This window comes from Ammospiza nelsoni, chromosome 17 (genome assembly GCF_027579445.1).
Source record: "Ammospiza nelsoni isolate bAmmNel1 chromosome 17, bAmmNel1.pri, whole genome shotgun sequence".
NCBI lineage: Eukaryota > Metazoa > Chordata > Aves > Passeriformes > Passerellidae > Ammospiza > Ammospiza nelsoni.
The window spans coordinates 4,121,571-4,135,587 of record NC_080649.1 but is presented as its reverse complement, the minus strand read 5'-3'; the positions used below and the strand labels follow the sequence as shown (position 1 = coordinate 4,135,587).

Here is a 14,017-nt window from a genome sequence, read left to right as displayed (position 1 = left end):
ATCTCCAAAAGTGAAGTTCTGTTTCCACAGCTACTCACAAGAGCCTCCACATTACTGCACCGATCTCTTTTTTTTGCATACTTTAAGCTATCAAGACTGCATGCTATGTTTTATTAACACTTGAACTTTTCTGCTCTTCAGTCCTTTAGCAGCACCACACAACAACAACAACAAAAACAAGAGTAACTTCCCAACAGCAACCAAGATTAGAGAGGGAAGTGAGAAGCAACTTAGTGGAGTGTCACAGGAAAGGAAAAGTGAAGTGTCGTGGTTGTCACTAGCCAGCAGTGCTCCTGAAGAGCAGCTTCCCAAAAATGTAAATATTTATTATTCTCTACTGATTGTTACTTCTTCTCATAAAGTAGAGACTGAATCTCCACAATACCATGAAAAGACTAAAATCAAACATATTTACCAACTGATGCTTTAAATTCCAGACATAACTATTTAGTAACTGTCATACAGACTAAAAGCCAACTCTCATTCCCAGTTGCAGAGTTGATCCCTTTATTAACAAAAGTCTTTCAATGGTTATTTGGAGGGCATAGCAAACAGAAGCATGAAAAACTCACTTATAAGGCTCTGTCTCTGAATTGCAGATGCCTCCAGGACATCTCACAGCTTCACACACTTTTGCAGACCATCCCTTGCACACACTCCCAACTTGGCTGCAACTGCAAGGCAGGGTCAGCTCCCCACCATGCCCAGTTAAGGACTTGGGAGATTCTTCCAGAGGATTGTGGTGACTGAGAGCAGCAGGACAGGGTTATTCCTGGCTGTCTGATGCCAGTGCTCAGTGAGAACTGTTGTGTATGAAATGGTTAATCAGCACAGCGTGGGACAGTGATCACCACGTCCCCAAGGGCTACACCCACCCCCTGTGGGTCACCCTGTCCCCTCCCTGCCCTGTCCCCTGCACAGAGCTCCCAGCCCACACAGCTCTGACCTTCCTGGGGCTGGTTTAACCCTTCTCCAGCTCACAGCAACTGCACAGCATCTCAAAGGGGTGCCAGCAGGCCTGCACAACTCCTGCCTGGATCAGAGAGCTCTGGGACCTCAGTCCAAGTGCATTTCCCCACACTGCTGCTCTGACTTCCCCTGCTCCTCCTGGAGACACAGAGGTTCTCAAGAGGCTGTTTGTTGTTAGAGAAAGTTTCATTATTTGTGTAGAGAAAACCACAGAACAGTTTCAATCAAGAGTGTGCAGACTGCTCCAGTCCTGGAATAGTCACTTATCTGCTGCTCATTGGAAATGCAGGTTTGACCCTCCCTGAGGAAAAAAAGGAACTAAAGTTGGGTCCCACAGAGCCTGTGGGAGTGGATTAAGCACTGTAAGGCCACCCATGGGCAGCACGTGGCATCAGCATTGCTCTGACTGTTCCAGATGTTGCCACCAAGTCACATGCAGAGCCTGATCTGGGACAAAGTGATTCAGTAGTGGGACATCAGCACTGACAAACAGACACACACTGCATGAAGGAAATAAAAATACAGGATAGAAACTAGCAGGAATGCTGTCCTATGCACACCCACAGCATCTCTCCAAATTTTTAGAACACATCTGCTTCAACATGTGTCTCTAAAACACATCAGGAATGAAAGCTTCACATAATGAGCAAAACAATCAATGTTTTTTCCACCCAACTCTTAGCAGTTAAATGTGTGACTCAGCAAAATCCCCAGTAAAGTGAATCTAAACTTAACATTTCTCCATCTCCACAAAACAGTTCCATAAATGTTACAAACAGATGTCATAAAGATGAGAAGAAACAGAGCAATCACTAAATTTAGATCCTGTGTATTCCTCTTCTCACATCTCAGACTTACTGGTAACACTGTATTTTGCAAGCTCACTGAGCATCTGATAATCCCTGCCTCATTAATCTGCACAGCAAGTCACCATGGAAAGGTTTCCACTTACTGGAAATACAAGAAAGACTTTTCCTACCCCTTTCCTGACAGTTTTTCTGATTTTCTGTGACTATAGAAAATGTCAATTCACTCTTTCATTCACAGGGCTGAACACCATCAACTACCATTCTGTTTTCAAATTTGGGCTACAGAAAAAAATGAAGCAACAAGTTTAGATGGGAAACAAACTTCTGAACACTTCAAGTGATTTAAGGCTTTCGTGCTGCAGTTAAAGCAGCACCCAGAATAAGCACAGATGGAAAGAATTAAAAGTCACAGCTAAGGAGAGTGTCAGGCATTAGAAGATAGAAAACCAGCAGCATAATGGAAGCACCAGCTAGGGAGGAAAAAAATAGGAAATTCTCTGTTCCATTCCTTTCTTAATAATTTTTAATATATTCAAGTCACTGCATAAATCCCTGGCATGCACAAGACCTGAATGGAATCAGGGTAGAAGAAAAAATGGTGTAACAAGAGTGTGATGAGATCTAGCTCATGAAGCAGCACATCTTATACAGAAGGAAGTGCTAACTATAGCAATCCATAGATTTGAAAAGACAGCTAAGGCATAACACACAAGAAATCTAAAAAAATCACAAACCACTTGCAGAAAGGGAATAGACAAAGACTATTTTTCTCCTTCCCCTTGCTAGACAAATATGAGTTATCACACAGCTCAAACTCCAAACCTGACACCCCCAGCCAGCCAAATGCACTTGCACAGGATGTTGGCCAGAAGCACAAATGGACTCCAAGAGCCATGAAGAAGAATAGATGGAAGCAAAGTCCAGAGAGGACTATTCCATTACATTCCAGATGCAAATCCTGGCTCAGGGAGTTTCCTAAACCAAAGGCTGCCAATAACTGGGAGAGCAACCAAAGGATCACATTGCCTGGAGCTCGTACCCCATTTTGGTTGTGGGCTGTTTTTCCAGGTCACACACAAAGGCTGAGCTCCTCAGCCTGACACAGCACAGCTGTCTGGAGCACGTTTGCTGCTCACCAGCAGGAAGGTTTTATGAGCATTTACACAAATGCTCATTACTAGAACTGGCTCAAATGAAGTTTTTCTCCTTTATTTTTGAGAGCATTCTAGCTTTGAAAAAAAATCCAGGTTTTCTTGTATTTTTCAATAATATTTAAATGAATTTGTGGGAATTATTAGAAAGGTTATCATGAGCTAATTTGAAGCCAGAGATGTTTGCAGTATTTAAAGAGCAGCATGATTTAAGCACATCTTACATCTGTAGTTACACTGCTACATAAAACACAACACTCACTTTTTAAATTATTCATATGCTCCAGTACTTGAAGGATTCATTATCCCTAAAACCTCACACCTTTCACCAGATGGACCAACTCAGAGGCCAAGTGAACACCCCTCAGTAAAGCACCAAACATAAAATTGGCACAACAGGTTGGGGAGCACTTGCTCATAGGCAAGGCCAGATTCTTCCATGCAGTCCAGTGATCAAAATCCTGATTCAGGGTCTAGAGAGAACCTGCAAGTAGAGAGTTTGTTACAAATAGAAGAGTTTCCTACAGTGCATCTTCTCAAATAATTTTAGAGAATTACTACTGAGTAAACTCAGAGAGCACAGACAACAGAGTAACTGTTACACATGAGATACTACAGCAGCTACTTTTTACATATTTACCATTAATACACTGCTCAACCTCACAGCAATGCCCAAGATCTCCATCATCTACATATCAGTTATGGACTTTACTGTCCTGAGAGAGGTGCTGAGCCCTCCCTGGGGGCTCCAGGTCACAGCCAGCAGGCACTGCTGTCTTCTCCTAGGGCTGCAAACCAGCAGGAACACTGCAGGCACAGGCAGAGCCCAGCCTGTTTCCTACGAGTGTTTTTCCTCTCTGCTGTTGACAAGGAACTGGCAGAAGTCTGGGGATCTCATCTCACAGAGACCAATCTATATCAGAGCTGCTGCCAACAGGATTGCTCCCACCTCAGCCCACAGATATTCTGTGGAGCCAGAGGAACAATACAAGGTGATGAGGAACACAGGTCCAGCTGCACAGTTTTTAAAAATAAAGTTGTCAGTGTTAGCAAATATAATCATATGCACTGTTTGTAAATTGCTGTCTGAGCACTGCAGAGAAGTGACCTACTACAAACAGAGTGTCAGCAAGACAATCAGATTTTTACAGCACACTATCATAAAAGCATTAACAGAGTTTTTCTTTGATCTCTGTCCTTGAAGCATTATGCCAAGCAGGAGTAGAGAACCCAATGTCATTCAGGATAAGGTTTCACATTACAGAACAGCCAAAAAATGAGGTACCATCAAAAGGAGCATCTTTCCTGGCAGTGGAGTTCCACCCTTTTCTGTTTGATAGGTTTGTCATTTGCCTGAGCCCACAATCCAGTGAGCAAACATCACCAAGAACCTGGCTACTCACACAAAAAAGTGATTTCCACTGGCTGTATTAGTTTGCTGTGAGGTGAGACACACACAAGGGTAGGGGTGGGAGCAGCACCAGTTGGCCCAGTTAGACAACAAGAAGGCTCCCCAGTTCTGCAGTCCTTCACCACTCACATATTCCAGTAGCACCCAGGTGAGAGCAGGGTAAACAGCCGAGGTGACCGACCTTCCAGGCCAGCATACAAATGAAAAATGTAACAAAGGGGAAGTGTCATTTACCTAGTCCACAGGAACACAAATATTAAAAAACATTTGGATTAGCCACTGAGTCTCTGGATTGGGAGCAGCAGTGATGTCTGCTTGTCTGGAAACTCTGAAAAGAGTCCTTGTGTTTGAGTGAGCCCAGCGAAATGACGATAAATGCAGCAGAAGGAAAATACCCACTGCAAACTTTACTTGTAACAGCACAGGGGAGAGATGATGACCTCAGAGATGACGTTCAGGACCTCACAAAAAGTTCTCAGTTAATGCTTTCAGACTTGTATCAGCAGCTTTCTCCTTGCCCTGAGAGCATCCCACCAATATCAGCTCACAGTTAGTTCATGCTTTCAGTACAGGAGACATCCCAGGGGTATCCCTGCCATGCTGCCCTCATGGGTTCAGTACCCAGCACATTCAGTGCCAGGCTGGACCAGCTCCTGACCTTCACTGGGCTGAAAAATCCCAGGCAAAGGCTGGAAACTCATTTGGAAACTCTGCAGCCTCCAAATCCTTGCAGCTCTTTCCTTGTTGCAATTTGCATTGAACTTATTTTTCCAGACAAAATAAACTAGAGCTTGCTCCAAAGTTTTCCTGTAAACATTTATACAGGACAATTTGCTAATTTTTTGTTGCTAATACCGTTTCCAAGTTAATTATAAAACTAAGCAAGTGAATAAGTTGGGAGTAAGCTCCCAAATTTAGTCACTTCAGTGACTAAACTTTTGTCTGCAAGACATCAAAGTATGTGCCTGCAGTCTCCAGGGATAAGTCATGTTCTGCAATACTAATGACTACATCACCAGAGCATTGTGAGCTCCATTTTGGAACTGCTATGAATATTTATCATTTACTACTGACCATTACTCCTCTTCCAGTATCTGCCATGACAAAGAGAGATTGCTGTCTCCCAACCCAACCAAGAGACACCCCAAATGCAAAGGGAGCACCAGAGTTGATGGAATTTATATTTAAGACATAGGAAATACACCAACTGGAAGTTAGTAAGAAATTCATTGATAAAATGAACCTGGAACAACAAGATCAGCAAGATTCATCGGGGTTTTTTGTCTTTTCTATATAAACTAGTGAATATTATTTTTCTTAATAAAATAAGCTCAGAATAAAGATAATCAGAATTAAAACTGTTCTAGTACAGAACTTTAGCACTTCTATATTGAATTTAAAGATTCTACTTTACCACAGCTCCTATGCTCTCCTTGTCATTCCTATGAAAGGAAGCTGTTCCAGCAGAAAGGAGACTGACACAGTCCTGAGACCAACTCCTCCAACAGCTGGATCCCAGCTCTGCAGCAGCAGCTGGAGTGTGACCATCATCACCTCCTAATGGGCTTCCAAACCCATTTGCATGCAAACCCAGGGAAGCTGGAGTCAAGGCAATTTAAAGAGTAACCTGCTGTATTTCCCCTGAGTTTGTAGGCCACTGTAATAAACAGGCTTACATTATAAATGAGTAACTTGGGCACTTGCAAGTGCAGCTCCCAAACAAACTGAGGAATAATCTGTTTCCACGTGCCAGAGTTTCTATCTGTACCTGGCTGCAACTTGAAAGTTGCAAAAGAGTTTTCTTGGTTTGTTTGTTGGTGACAGGAGGTACAACCTTACTTGAGCCACCATAAACACAATTTAGGTACATTCAAGGTACACTGAGTCCCAGCAACAGCCCAGGTTTAGTATTAATTGCAGAAGTCTGAAGTTCTTAAAGCTGCCTTCAGCACAAGCCACTTATTTCACTTAGCTGCCACTCATACTCCTGTCATGGAGCTGTCAAAGAGAAATGCTGTCAGGTATCCCCTCGTGTATTGCAGCTGCACTCAAAAGTCCCAAAGGATTGTTCCTCAAAGATTTTACATGTTCAGAATCTTCCCTTGTTTTTTCCCCACTCAGAGCTCTCAAATGATCACATGTAATTTCCTGTGTAGTCCTTCCCTCTGCAATTCCAGGCTTTTAATTCCTTAGTCAATCACTACACTTCAGGCCACAAACAAGAAGAAAACACTCCTGGATCTACTGAAACCTTGAGCTGCTATTTCCATTCTCAACAGGAAAACTAACATTACCAAAAGAGCTCAACAGATTATACTTCAGGCTTCTAAAAGCTGAACTTTTTCTCTCTTCAGATCAAAATCTCCTAAACAAGCTGGTGCAAGTACCACTCTGGTGCTTGTAGATTGCTGTAATTATTTTCTTATGCAACTAAACCGGGTTTTTTTAAGCAGCATGATATTCACATACTTGAAACAAAAAAAACATTTAGACAAGGAACATCAGAGTTGTGACCCGTTGAGTGTCTGAGCTCTTTAACTTTTATCAAAGGAAGCAAATAAAGTAGCAACACCAACCCATCTGTTTTGGATGGAAGGCACCAGAAAATTCCTGTAGCTACAGTCAAAAAGCATCAAAATAGTCTGTAATGCCACCAAACATTGCTTAGATTTGAAACTTAAGGTACATGACAGTTTTCCAACATAGCCAGGAGTCACCTTAAAATTCAGGCCTGGGCAGGCAGACAGCCCTGTCCTGTGCACTTTCCTTTTCCAGGTGGGTGTGCTGAAGTCCTGAAGCCTGTGTACTCATACCAGAACATTAACACTACTGCTTTTCACTTCAATCATCAAAAAGTTCCAAAAAGTTACTTTGAAACTTAGCCTCGATTAACAAGCAAAACCTGAGTTAACCGATGACTATTTACCTTCAACCAAAGCAAAACTCCTGTATTTGAATACCATCCCACAAATGCCAGAAAAAGCTAGCAAGGCCTGAACCATCACCTGTAGTAAATGGAAAAGTAAATTCTGTATCATAGGTTTATTTTGCTTCAGCATTTTGTTTCTGACTAGGGTTTCCCCAAAATGGGAGATGAGAACCAGAGAGAACAGAGAGAACAGGGTAAGCAAAGAACTCTGCATTAAGAAGATATCAGAAAGGCAAGAAGGTGAAAACTGAAAATAAAGTGGAAGCTGACACTAATGTCAATTCATACTTAGCACTGTTATTTGCAGAGAGGTTTCACATTGTGTTCTCTGAAGCAGTTTCTTCATTCTCCATAAGCTGTACAGTTGCCTAAACACCACTGCAACAAGCATTTCAGAAATATCCAGCCCTGTTACAAGAGCAGGAATGCTCCTCCTTAAGAGGAGTTTAGTCATGGCTGGGAAATGAAAATTGACCATTTAATCCCAGAGATTTACACTGCATTTCTAACTCAGATCTCAGTGTTGCAGAAGCTTAGGGGGACCATTGTCTGACCATGCTGAGCACTGTGTGGAAAAAGGGCTAAGGTTGCTGCAGCTGTATTGACAATGTCACACAGATTTAAATGCTATTTGATAGGATCATTTCCACTTCACATTGTCCACATATAGTACTAAAATTTCATCTGAGACCTTTTATTGCCAGTTAAACACATGGGGATCTTGGCTTCATTAAGTCTTTGCCAGTGATCATTGAACTTCCTGAAAAAAGTGAAAAGGACCTGTAGTCTAAACACTGGTACAGAAAGAGCAGCAATTGCGTGCACTTGACAATTTACACTGTCAAAGAAGCTAAATAAGCTTACTTTAAACACTGGATGTTTATCCACGTTTAATGCAACAGAGTACTACACAATTACCCCAAAATAAAAGCACTGACAGACAATCTCTGTTTTGAAAGCCATTATTCTGTCCTGATTTCTTCCTGATGATTATGGCAAAATATCAAGGTGTTATCAGGTTTCTCTCAGATGAGCAAAAATGCAAACAAAACATCTACTGCCTTCCCACCAGAAAACTCTTCTAGCTCATGTTTGCTCTTCCTCCTTCAGAGTGACTATTCCCAAGCCATTCCCCAAAAACATATGGGGGAGTATAAATTGTATTATTGTATACAAGAGCCACCTGTGTTATCTGGAGAAGCAAGAAGGACCCAAAGGAGAACTCCAACCTAACCTTAACACTCCCAAATCACCACCTGCAAGGCCAAAAGGGCAATCAATCTGCTGAACCACATTAACCCACTTTAAAGCTACTTCCAAATTTTATTTTCAGGATTAGAAGAGTTTAAAAGGTTCAACTGACATAGTCCAAGAAGCGCTGTTAACTATCAGAACACCTGACTGCTATCTGGAGGACCAGGATTCTACTCTGAGTTCTGCAAATCTACCCAGGAGTGTTTCAAGTGTGTGATTCTGCCTCCCCTACTACAAGGAGGAGACACTTTTCTTTCCAAAGCACACCAAGTTCTACTGCTGAAAGCTCTACACCTTCTGCATACATAAAATATTACATCATTTTACCATAACTGCTACTGCTTAGACAACTTCAAGAGGAACGAGTCTCAGATTTTTCCATTTTCACAAACTGCTTCCCTAAAAGCTTCTCCTACCACTTGAAATTAGCAGCAGCAAAAAATAAATCACTGACAGGACCACAATAAGCATTAAGACCTAGAATAAGACTCCTTATTTCTAGAAATACAGATTTAAAAAATCATAACACTCTCTTTGCTCACACAACTACAATCAGAGAGAAGCTTCTGAATTTCAACTTTCTTGCAGTTAATGGGCTCCAGCCTGAAAATGGACAAAAAAGAGGAAAAGAAAATTAGACAACAATTTTCCTGTTCATTAACAGAAGTGAAAGCCCTTTATGGAATAGCAGCATTCTTAAAAACAAGAGTCATTGTATGCGTGCACTTATTAAGTGCACATAAAGCTTCTATTTAAACACGAATCTGGAAACTCAAAAGTAACTCGTTATCTTTAACTTGCACAGTTCCCTTTCCTTTAACTTTCTATGAAATCTCACAAAGCCTCACAAATCCATGCCCACAAAAGAATGGTGACGGTCCTACAGAAAAATATAGGCAGGAAAGCAGCATTTCTTTAAGGGAAAGATTATGAAGATGAAGAGAGAAACACTCCTGAGTGAGCTTTTTATGTATCTTCTAAAATGTGATTACTTCTACCTGCACAGGGCATCAAGTCTTGTATCCCTGAAAGGAGCAGTATTTGTCAAGGTTGGTTTTCCTTACTTAGGGAAATATTGGTCTGTACACCAAAGGATCTACCCGCAGCTTTTACAGTCTCCAGTCAATAGAGAAAAACACTGCCAGCAGTATAAAACCTGCACACACACTGAAAGAAAACTTTCCTGCAAAGGCACCAAACCAGAGTTACTTCCATTTCAGCTCCAGGTTTGGGAACACCCCACAGTGCCCAACTTTGCGGGCCTACGCTCCGCATTTCTAAAGATGCGCCAAGTAAGTAACAACTACTGGCAGCCATAACATCTGTACCAGGAGTCCTTTCTTGTCCCACCTCCAGGTGCACAGAGTAGGGATAGATACTTCGCAAAAGCACAGAAATCCCTCCTCATTTCTTCAAACCTTGAAGTTTCTCCAATTCCGACTTCGAGGATGCTCTCATAATGTTTTTTCCAGAAGGCAGGCCACACCTATATCCTCTTTCCTCTGCGTTTCCACAAAGCTTTTCTCAATCCCCTTTGCAGGGAAATTTCCTTGGAGCCTTTTTCACGGAAGCTTTCAGCCGGGAAACGCCGGAACCCGCATTGCCCGGGCCCCCGCAGCCCAGAGGTGCCCGCCCTCCCAAACACCTGCCCCGAGCCCCTCACGGAGCACCGGGAGCCGCGGCGGGGCAGGCGGGGGGCGCAGCCGCCGCCCGGCCGAGCCCTCACATCCCTTCCCGACGGCGCTGCGGGATGTGACGGCCTCCAGCCCCCTCCCCTCGGCCGCCCCTCACCTTGAGGATGTTCTCGTAGATGGTGGCCCGGAACTCCAGCAGCGCCTTCTGGTCGAACTCGCGGCCGTGGATGATCCGCATCTGCTTGAGGAAGGTGGACTTGCCGCTCTCGCCGGCGCCCAGCAGCAGGATCTTGACGAGGCGGCGCACGGCGCGCCGCTCCCGGGCCAGCATCGCGTCGATCTCCCGGCTGCGCCGCCGCGCCTCCCGCTCGGCATCGCGGCTCCGCTCCTTGCCGTCCCTCCGCGGCTGCTCCCCGGCGCGGCCCGCGGCCTCGGCCGGCAGCAGGCAGCGGCTCAGGGTGCGCACCACGCCGGACATGGCGGCGGCGGCCCGGCCGGAGCGCTCACAACGCCGCCGCCGAGACCCCGAGCTCCGCCAGCATCGGGCGGAGGCCGCCGAGACGCTGCGACCGGGAGGAGGAGCAGCCGCAGCCGGGGGCTACGGGCCGGGACCGCCCATTCCTCGCTCCGGCTCGGCCGGGGGAGGGGTGCGGACGGCGGGGCGCGGCCCGCAGGCCCTGCCCGGGGAGGGGGCGCGGCCGCTCCGAGGGGGCTGCGCGGGGCCGGGGGCGGCGGGAGGCGCCCGGAGCCCTCGGCGCGGGGTCGCGGCGGTGCCGCGGCGGGCGGGGGACACGCGGCCCCGGCCCCTTGCCCTGAGCGCTGCCGCCCGCGCGGGGAGGAGCCCGCGCCGCCTTCATTGGGCGGTAGCGCTGTCGCTCAACGCATCCGTCCTCCAATTGGATGAACCGGCATGCGGGGCGGGACCAAACGGGCGACGCGACTCAGGGCGGGCAGTGCCGGGAGGAGGCGGGGACAGGAACGCGAGCACCAATCAGCAGCGAGAGGGCGTGGCCTCGCTGCCGAGGGCGAGGCCTGGGTGGTGGGCGCACCGCCCGTGGCGTGACGTCACGCCAACAACACGGGACATGGAGTGACGTCACGCCGCGTACGGGATGACGTCAGGCGGAGCCGCTGCTGCGGGGCCTGGGCGGGCCCTTGGAGTCCCGAGCCGGCGGTACCGAGGCGCTGTTTGTAACGTGTGGGTCAGAACCCAGCGGGGTTTGATCTCACCAGACAACATGCAGTGACGTAAAAAAGTGTCATCGCTGACGTCATCAGGGAACACACCTCCATAGCACTGCAGTATCCGCAGATCCTTGCTCAGCCAGATTAAATGCACAGGGATTTGTCCCCCCAGCCCCGGCTGCCCCCAGGAGCTGATCCCGGTGGATCTGGCCCAGGCTGAGCCTGCTGCCCTGGGCCTGCCCTGGGTGCTCCATTCCCTGCTGCCATCGGGGTAACTCCTCACAAACACTGCACCGATCCAGGCCCCACTGCTGCCGAGGTGGGGATTAAAGTATCAAAGTACACCTTTGAAAGAAAATCCCCCTCGGTCTCGTGATTAGGTACTGGAGGGAAAAAACCATTTTGGGAAGCAGCTGGTGTGGGATCAGCGAGCAGTGGCTGGGATCCCAGACCTTCTGGCTGCAGAATGAAATCATAAAAGACAGGCACATGTCCTCAGTTCTATGAGATTATTTGTCCTTTCTGCATCACTTCTGTCTGTGCTTACAAGTATTTATGGCATAAACATCTATTCAGTTTAAGTTGTTTATCCTCCCCAGGCCTATTCCAAACACGGGACACAAGAATAGAGAGATGAGGGAAACTACTAGAATGACTGGGATTTCATCAATATTAAGGATGCTGAGTCCCAGGCTGGTTTGTGTTGGAAAGGACCTTAAAGCTCATCTTGTTCCACCCCCTGCCATGGCAGGGACACCTTCCACTATCCCAGATTGCTCCAAGCCTTGTCTAATCTGACCTTGGACACTTCCAGGGCTGGAGTAGCCACAGCTTCTCTGGGAAACCTGTGCCAGGGCCTCCCCACTGTCACAGGGAACAATTTCTTCCTAATATCCAAATTAAATTAATCTCTCTTCAGCTTAAGGCCATTCCCCCTTGTCCTGTCACCACCCCGTCAAAAGTTCCTCTCCAGCCTCCTTATAGGCATTGAGACATCTTAAAAGGTCAGAGAGTCACAGATTTAAAGTAAAAAAATTACAGAAAACATTTAATGGAGGTGAGGATTAATCCCACTCAGATGTCAACTCTTCCCCCAAGTCCGAGTGTTTTTCTCCCAGGCAAGAAGTGACATTTCAAACTACATTTAGACACTGCAGATTTCAGGAGACCAGCACAAACCTCTTAGTCCTGAGCCGTTCCCTACAGAAGCTTCTTGAACAGCTCCCCTTCCATTGATTTTACCCTTCTTTTGCAGTTTGAGCCTCAGGAGCGGCTCATTCCCCATAAAAAGCTGCTGTAGTTCAGGAGTTTCCCACTGGATGTCATGATTGCCCCGCCAGAGCCCAGCCACAGCGGTGGGATGGAGACAAACAAGCCAACCCGAACCCCCGATCTCTGATTTTCGCAACAGCTGAGCACTCAGGGCTCCCGCTGGCATCCACAGATGTTAAACTGCCTGGAAATCAGGAGCTGTGCAGGGCCCAGATTGGCGTTTTCTGATGAGCTCGGTTTCTCCTGCCCCTCTGGCTTTGTCTGTGCCCTACTTGAGGTTCTCTTCAGATTTGAGGTGCTGAGGGGTTTTGGCAGAGAGTTCAGTAACTGTGAATCTCACTCCAATGACAGACCTGCTTCATCTGGGAGAGGGAAATTGCAGTACACAATAAACTAATCAAATAAATCAGTTGCCAGACGTCCTTAGTTCTCCATGCATTCATCCATGAAAGCAGATTTCAACAGCTCCCATCGAATTGTCAAAAGGAGAAGGTCCAGCCCTGCCTCCATTCCCCGCAGCCCGGCGGTTCCCCATGGAATCCCTGGAGCAGCACAAAGCTGAATTCTGTTTGCTCCTGCAGCAGCCCAGGGCTCTCAGCCATGTGACAATCCCCATTGACAGCCCTGCAGAGGCTTTGGCATGAGCCTAAGCAGGAGGTGAGAGTGTCCCTGGTGAGAGTCAGGTTTGTTCTCAGCCTCAGAGAATTCCCTTTCCCATTTTCCTTATTACCTGTCCAGCTCCATGCTTCCAGTTTGTCTCCCTTTATGCTTAGGCTGAAATTTAAACAATTTGTATTGATACAGAATAAAATAAAGCAACATCAATTACTTCATTTTTCTATTTTTTACCTTCTCAGTTTTCCTTTTTTTACTTTTTTAAAAATATATATTTCTACTCTGTTTTCCTCTTTCCCATCTCTGTTTCTTCTTATCACTCCTGTTCTCTTTCTGCTGATTCTGCAGCTGCTTCTGTTCCTTCTTTAATCTCCCACGGAGAGAGGGAAAAGACTAAAAGATGGAAGAGAACAGAGACCTGGAGGATAGAAAGAAAGGGAGATTCAATGAGGGAAGCATTATTTCCATTCCCCCCTTTGTCTATGAAGCAACTGAATTATGAGCAGAAACATGGGGGCTCTTGGGGGAAAGGCTGGGGAATAAACTTTGGGGTTTATCTGCAGAACATCTGCAGATGAAAGCTGGTAAAGTGTGTGGCAGCTGGAGGAGGCAGTGGCTGCTTGTGCATGAAGACCTGACTGCAGATGGGAGTGACTGCAGGAGCCCAGGGGGAAGGAGCTGAGGGTGCAGCTGATGGACCCTGCATTAAAAACTGACTGTTTGCCACACCTGGGACATGGCTGCTGTCCCCTGAGTGCCACCAGACACCAGAAGAGCATTTTGCTCTG

At 46.3% G+C, this 14,017-nt stretch overlaps 1 protein-coding gene across 1 annotated transcript in view; it reads right to left on the bottom strand.

Annotated features, from left to right (window-relative positions):
* The window catches only part of GNA12 (G protein subunit alpha 12), a 40,162-nt gene extending 29,449 nt beyond the window's left edge, over positions 1-10,713 (bottom strand). The window contains exon 1 of the mRNA XM_059484833.1: positions 10,315-10,713. Coding sequence (XP_059340816.1) covers positions 10,315-10,635 — 321 coding nt within the window. The 5' untranslated portion in view covers positions 10,636-10,713. The remainder of the gene's footprint in view (positions 1-10,314) is intronic.
* Positions 10,714-14,017: the final 3,304 nt, after the last annotated feature.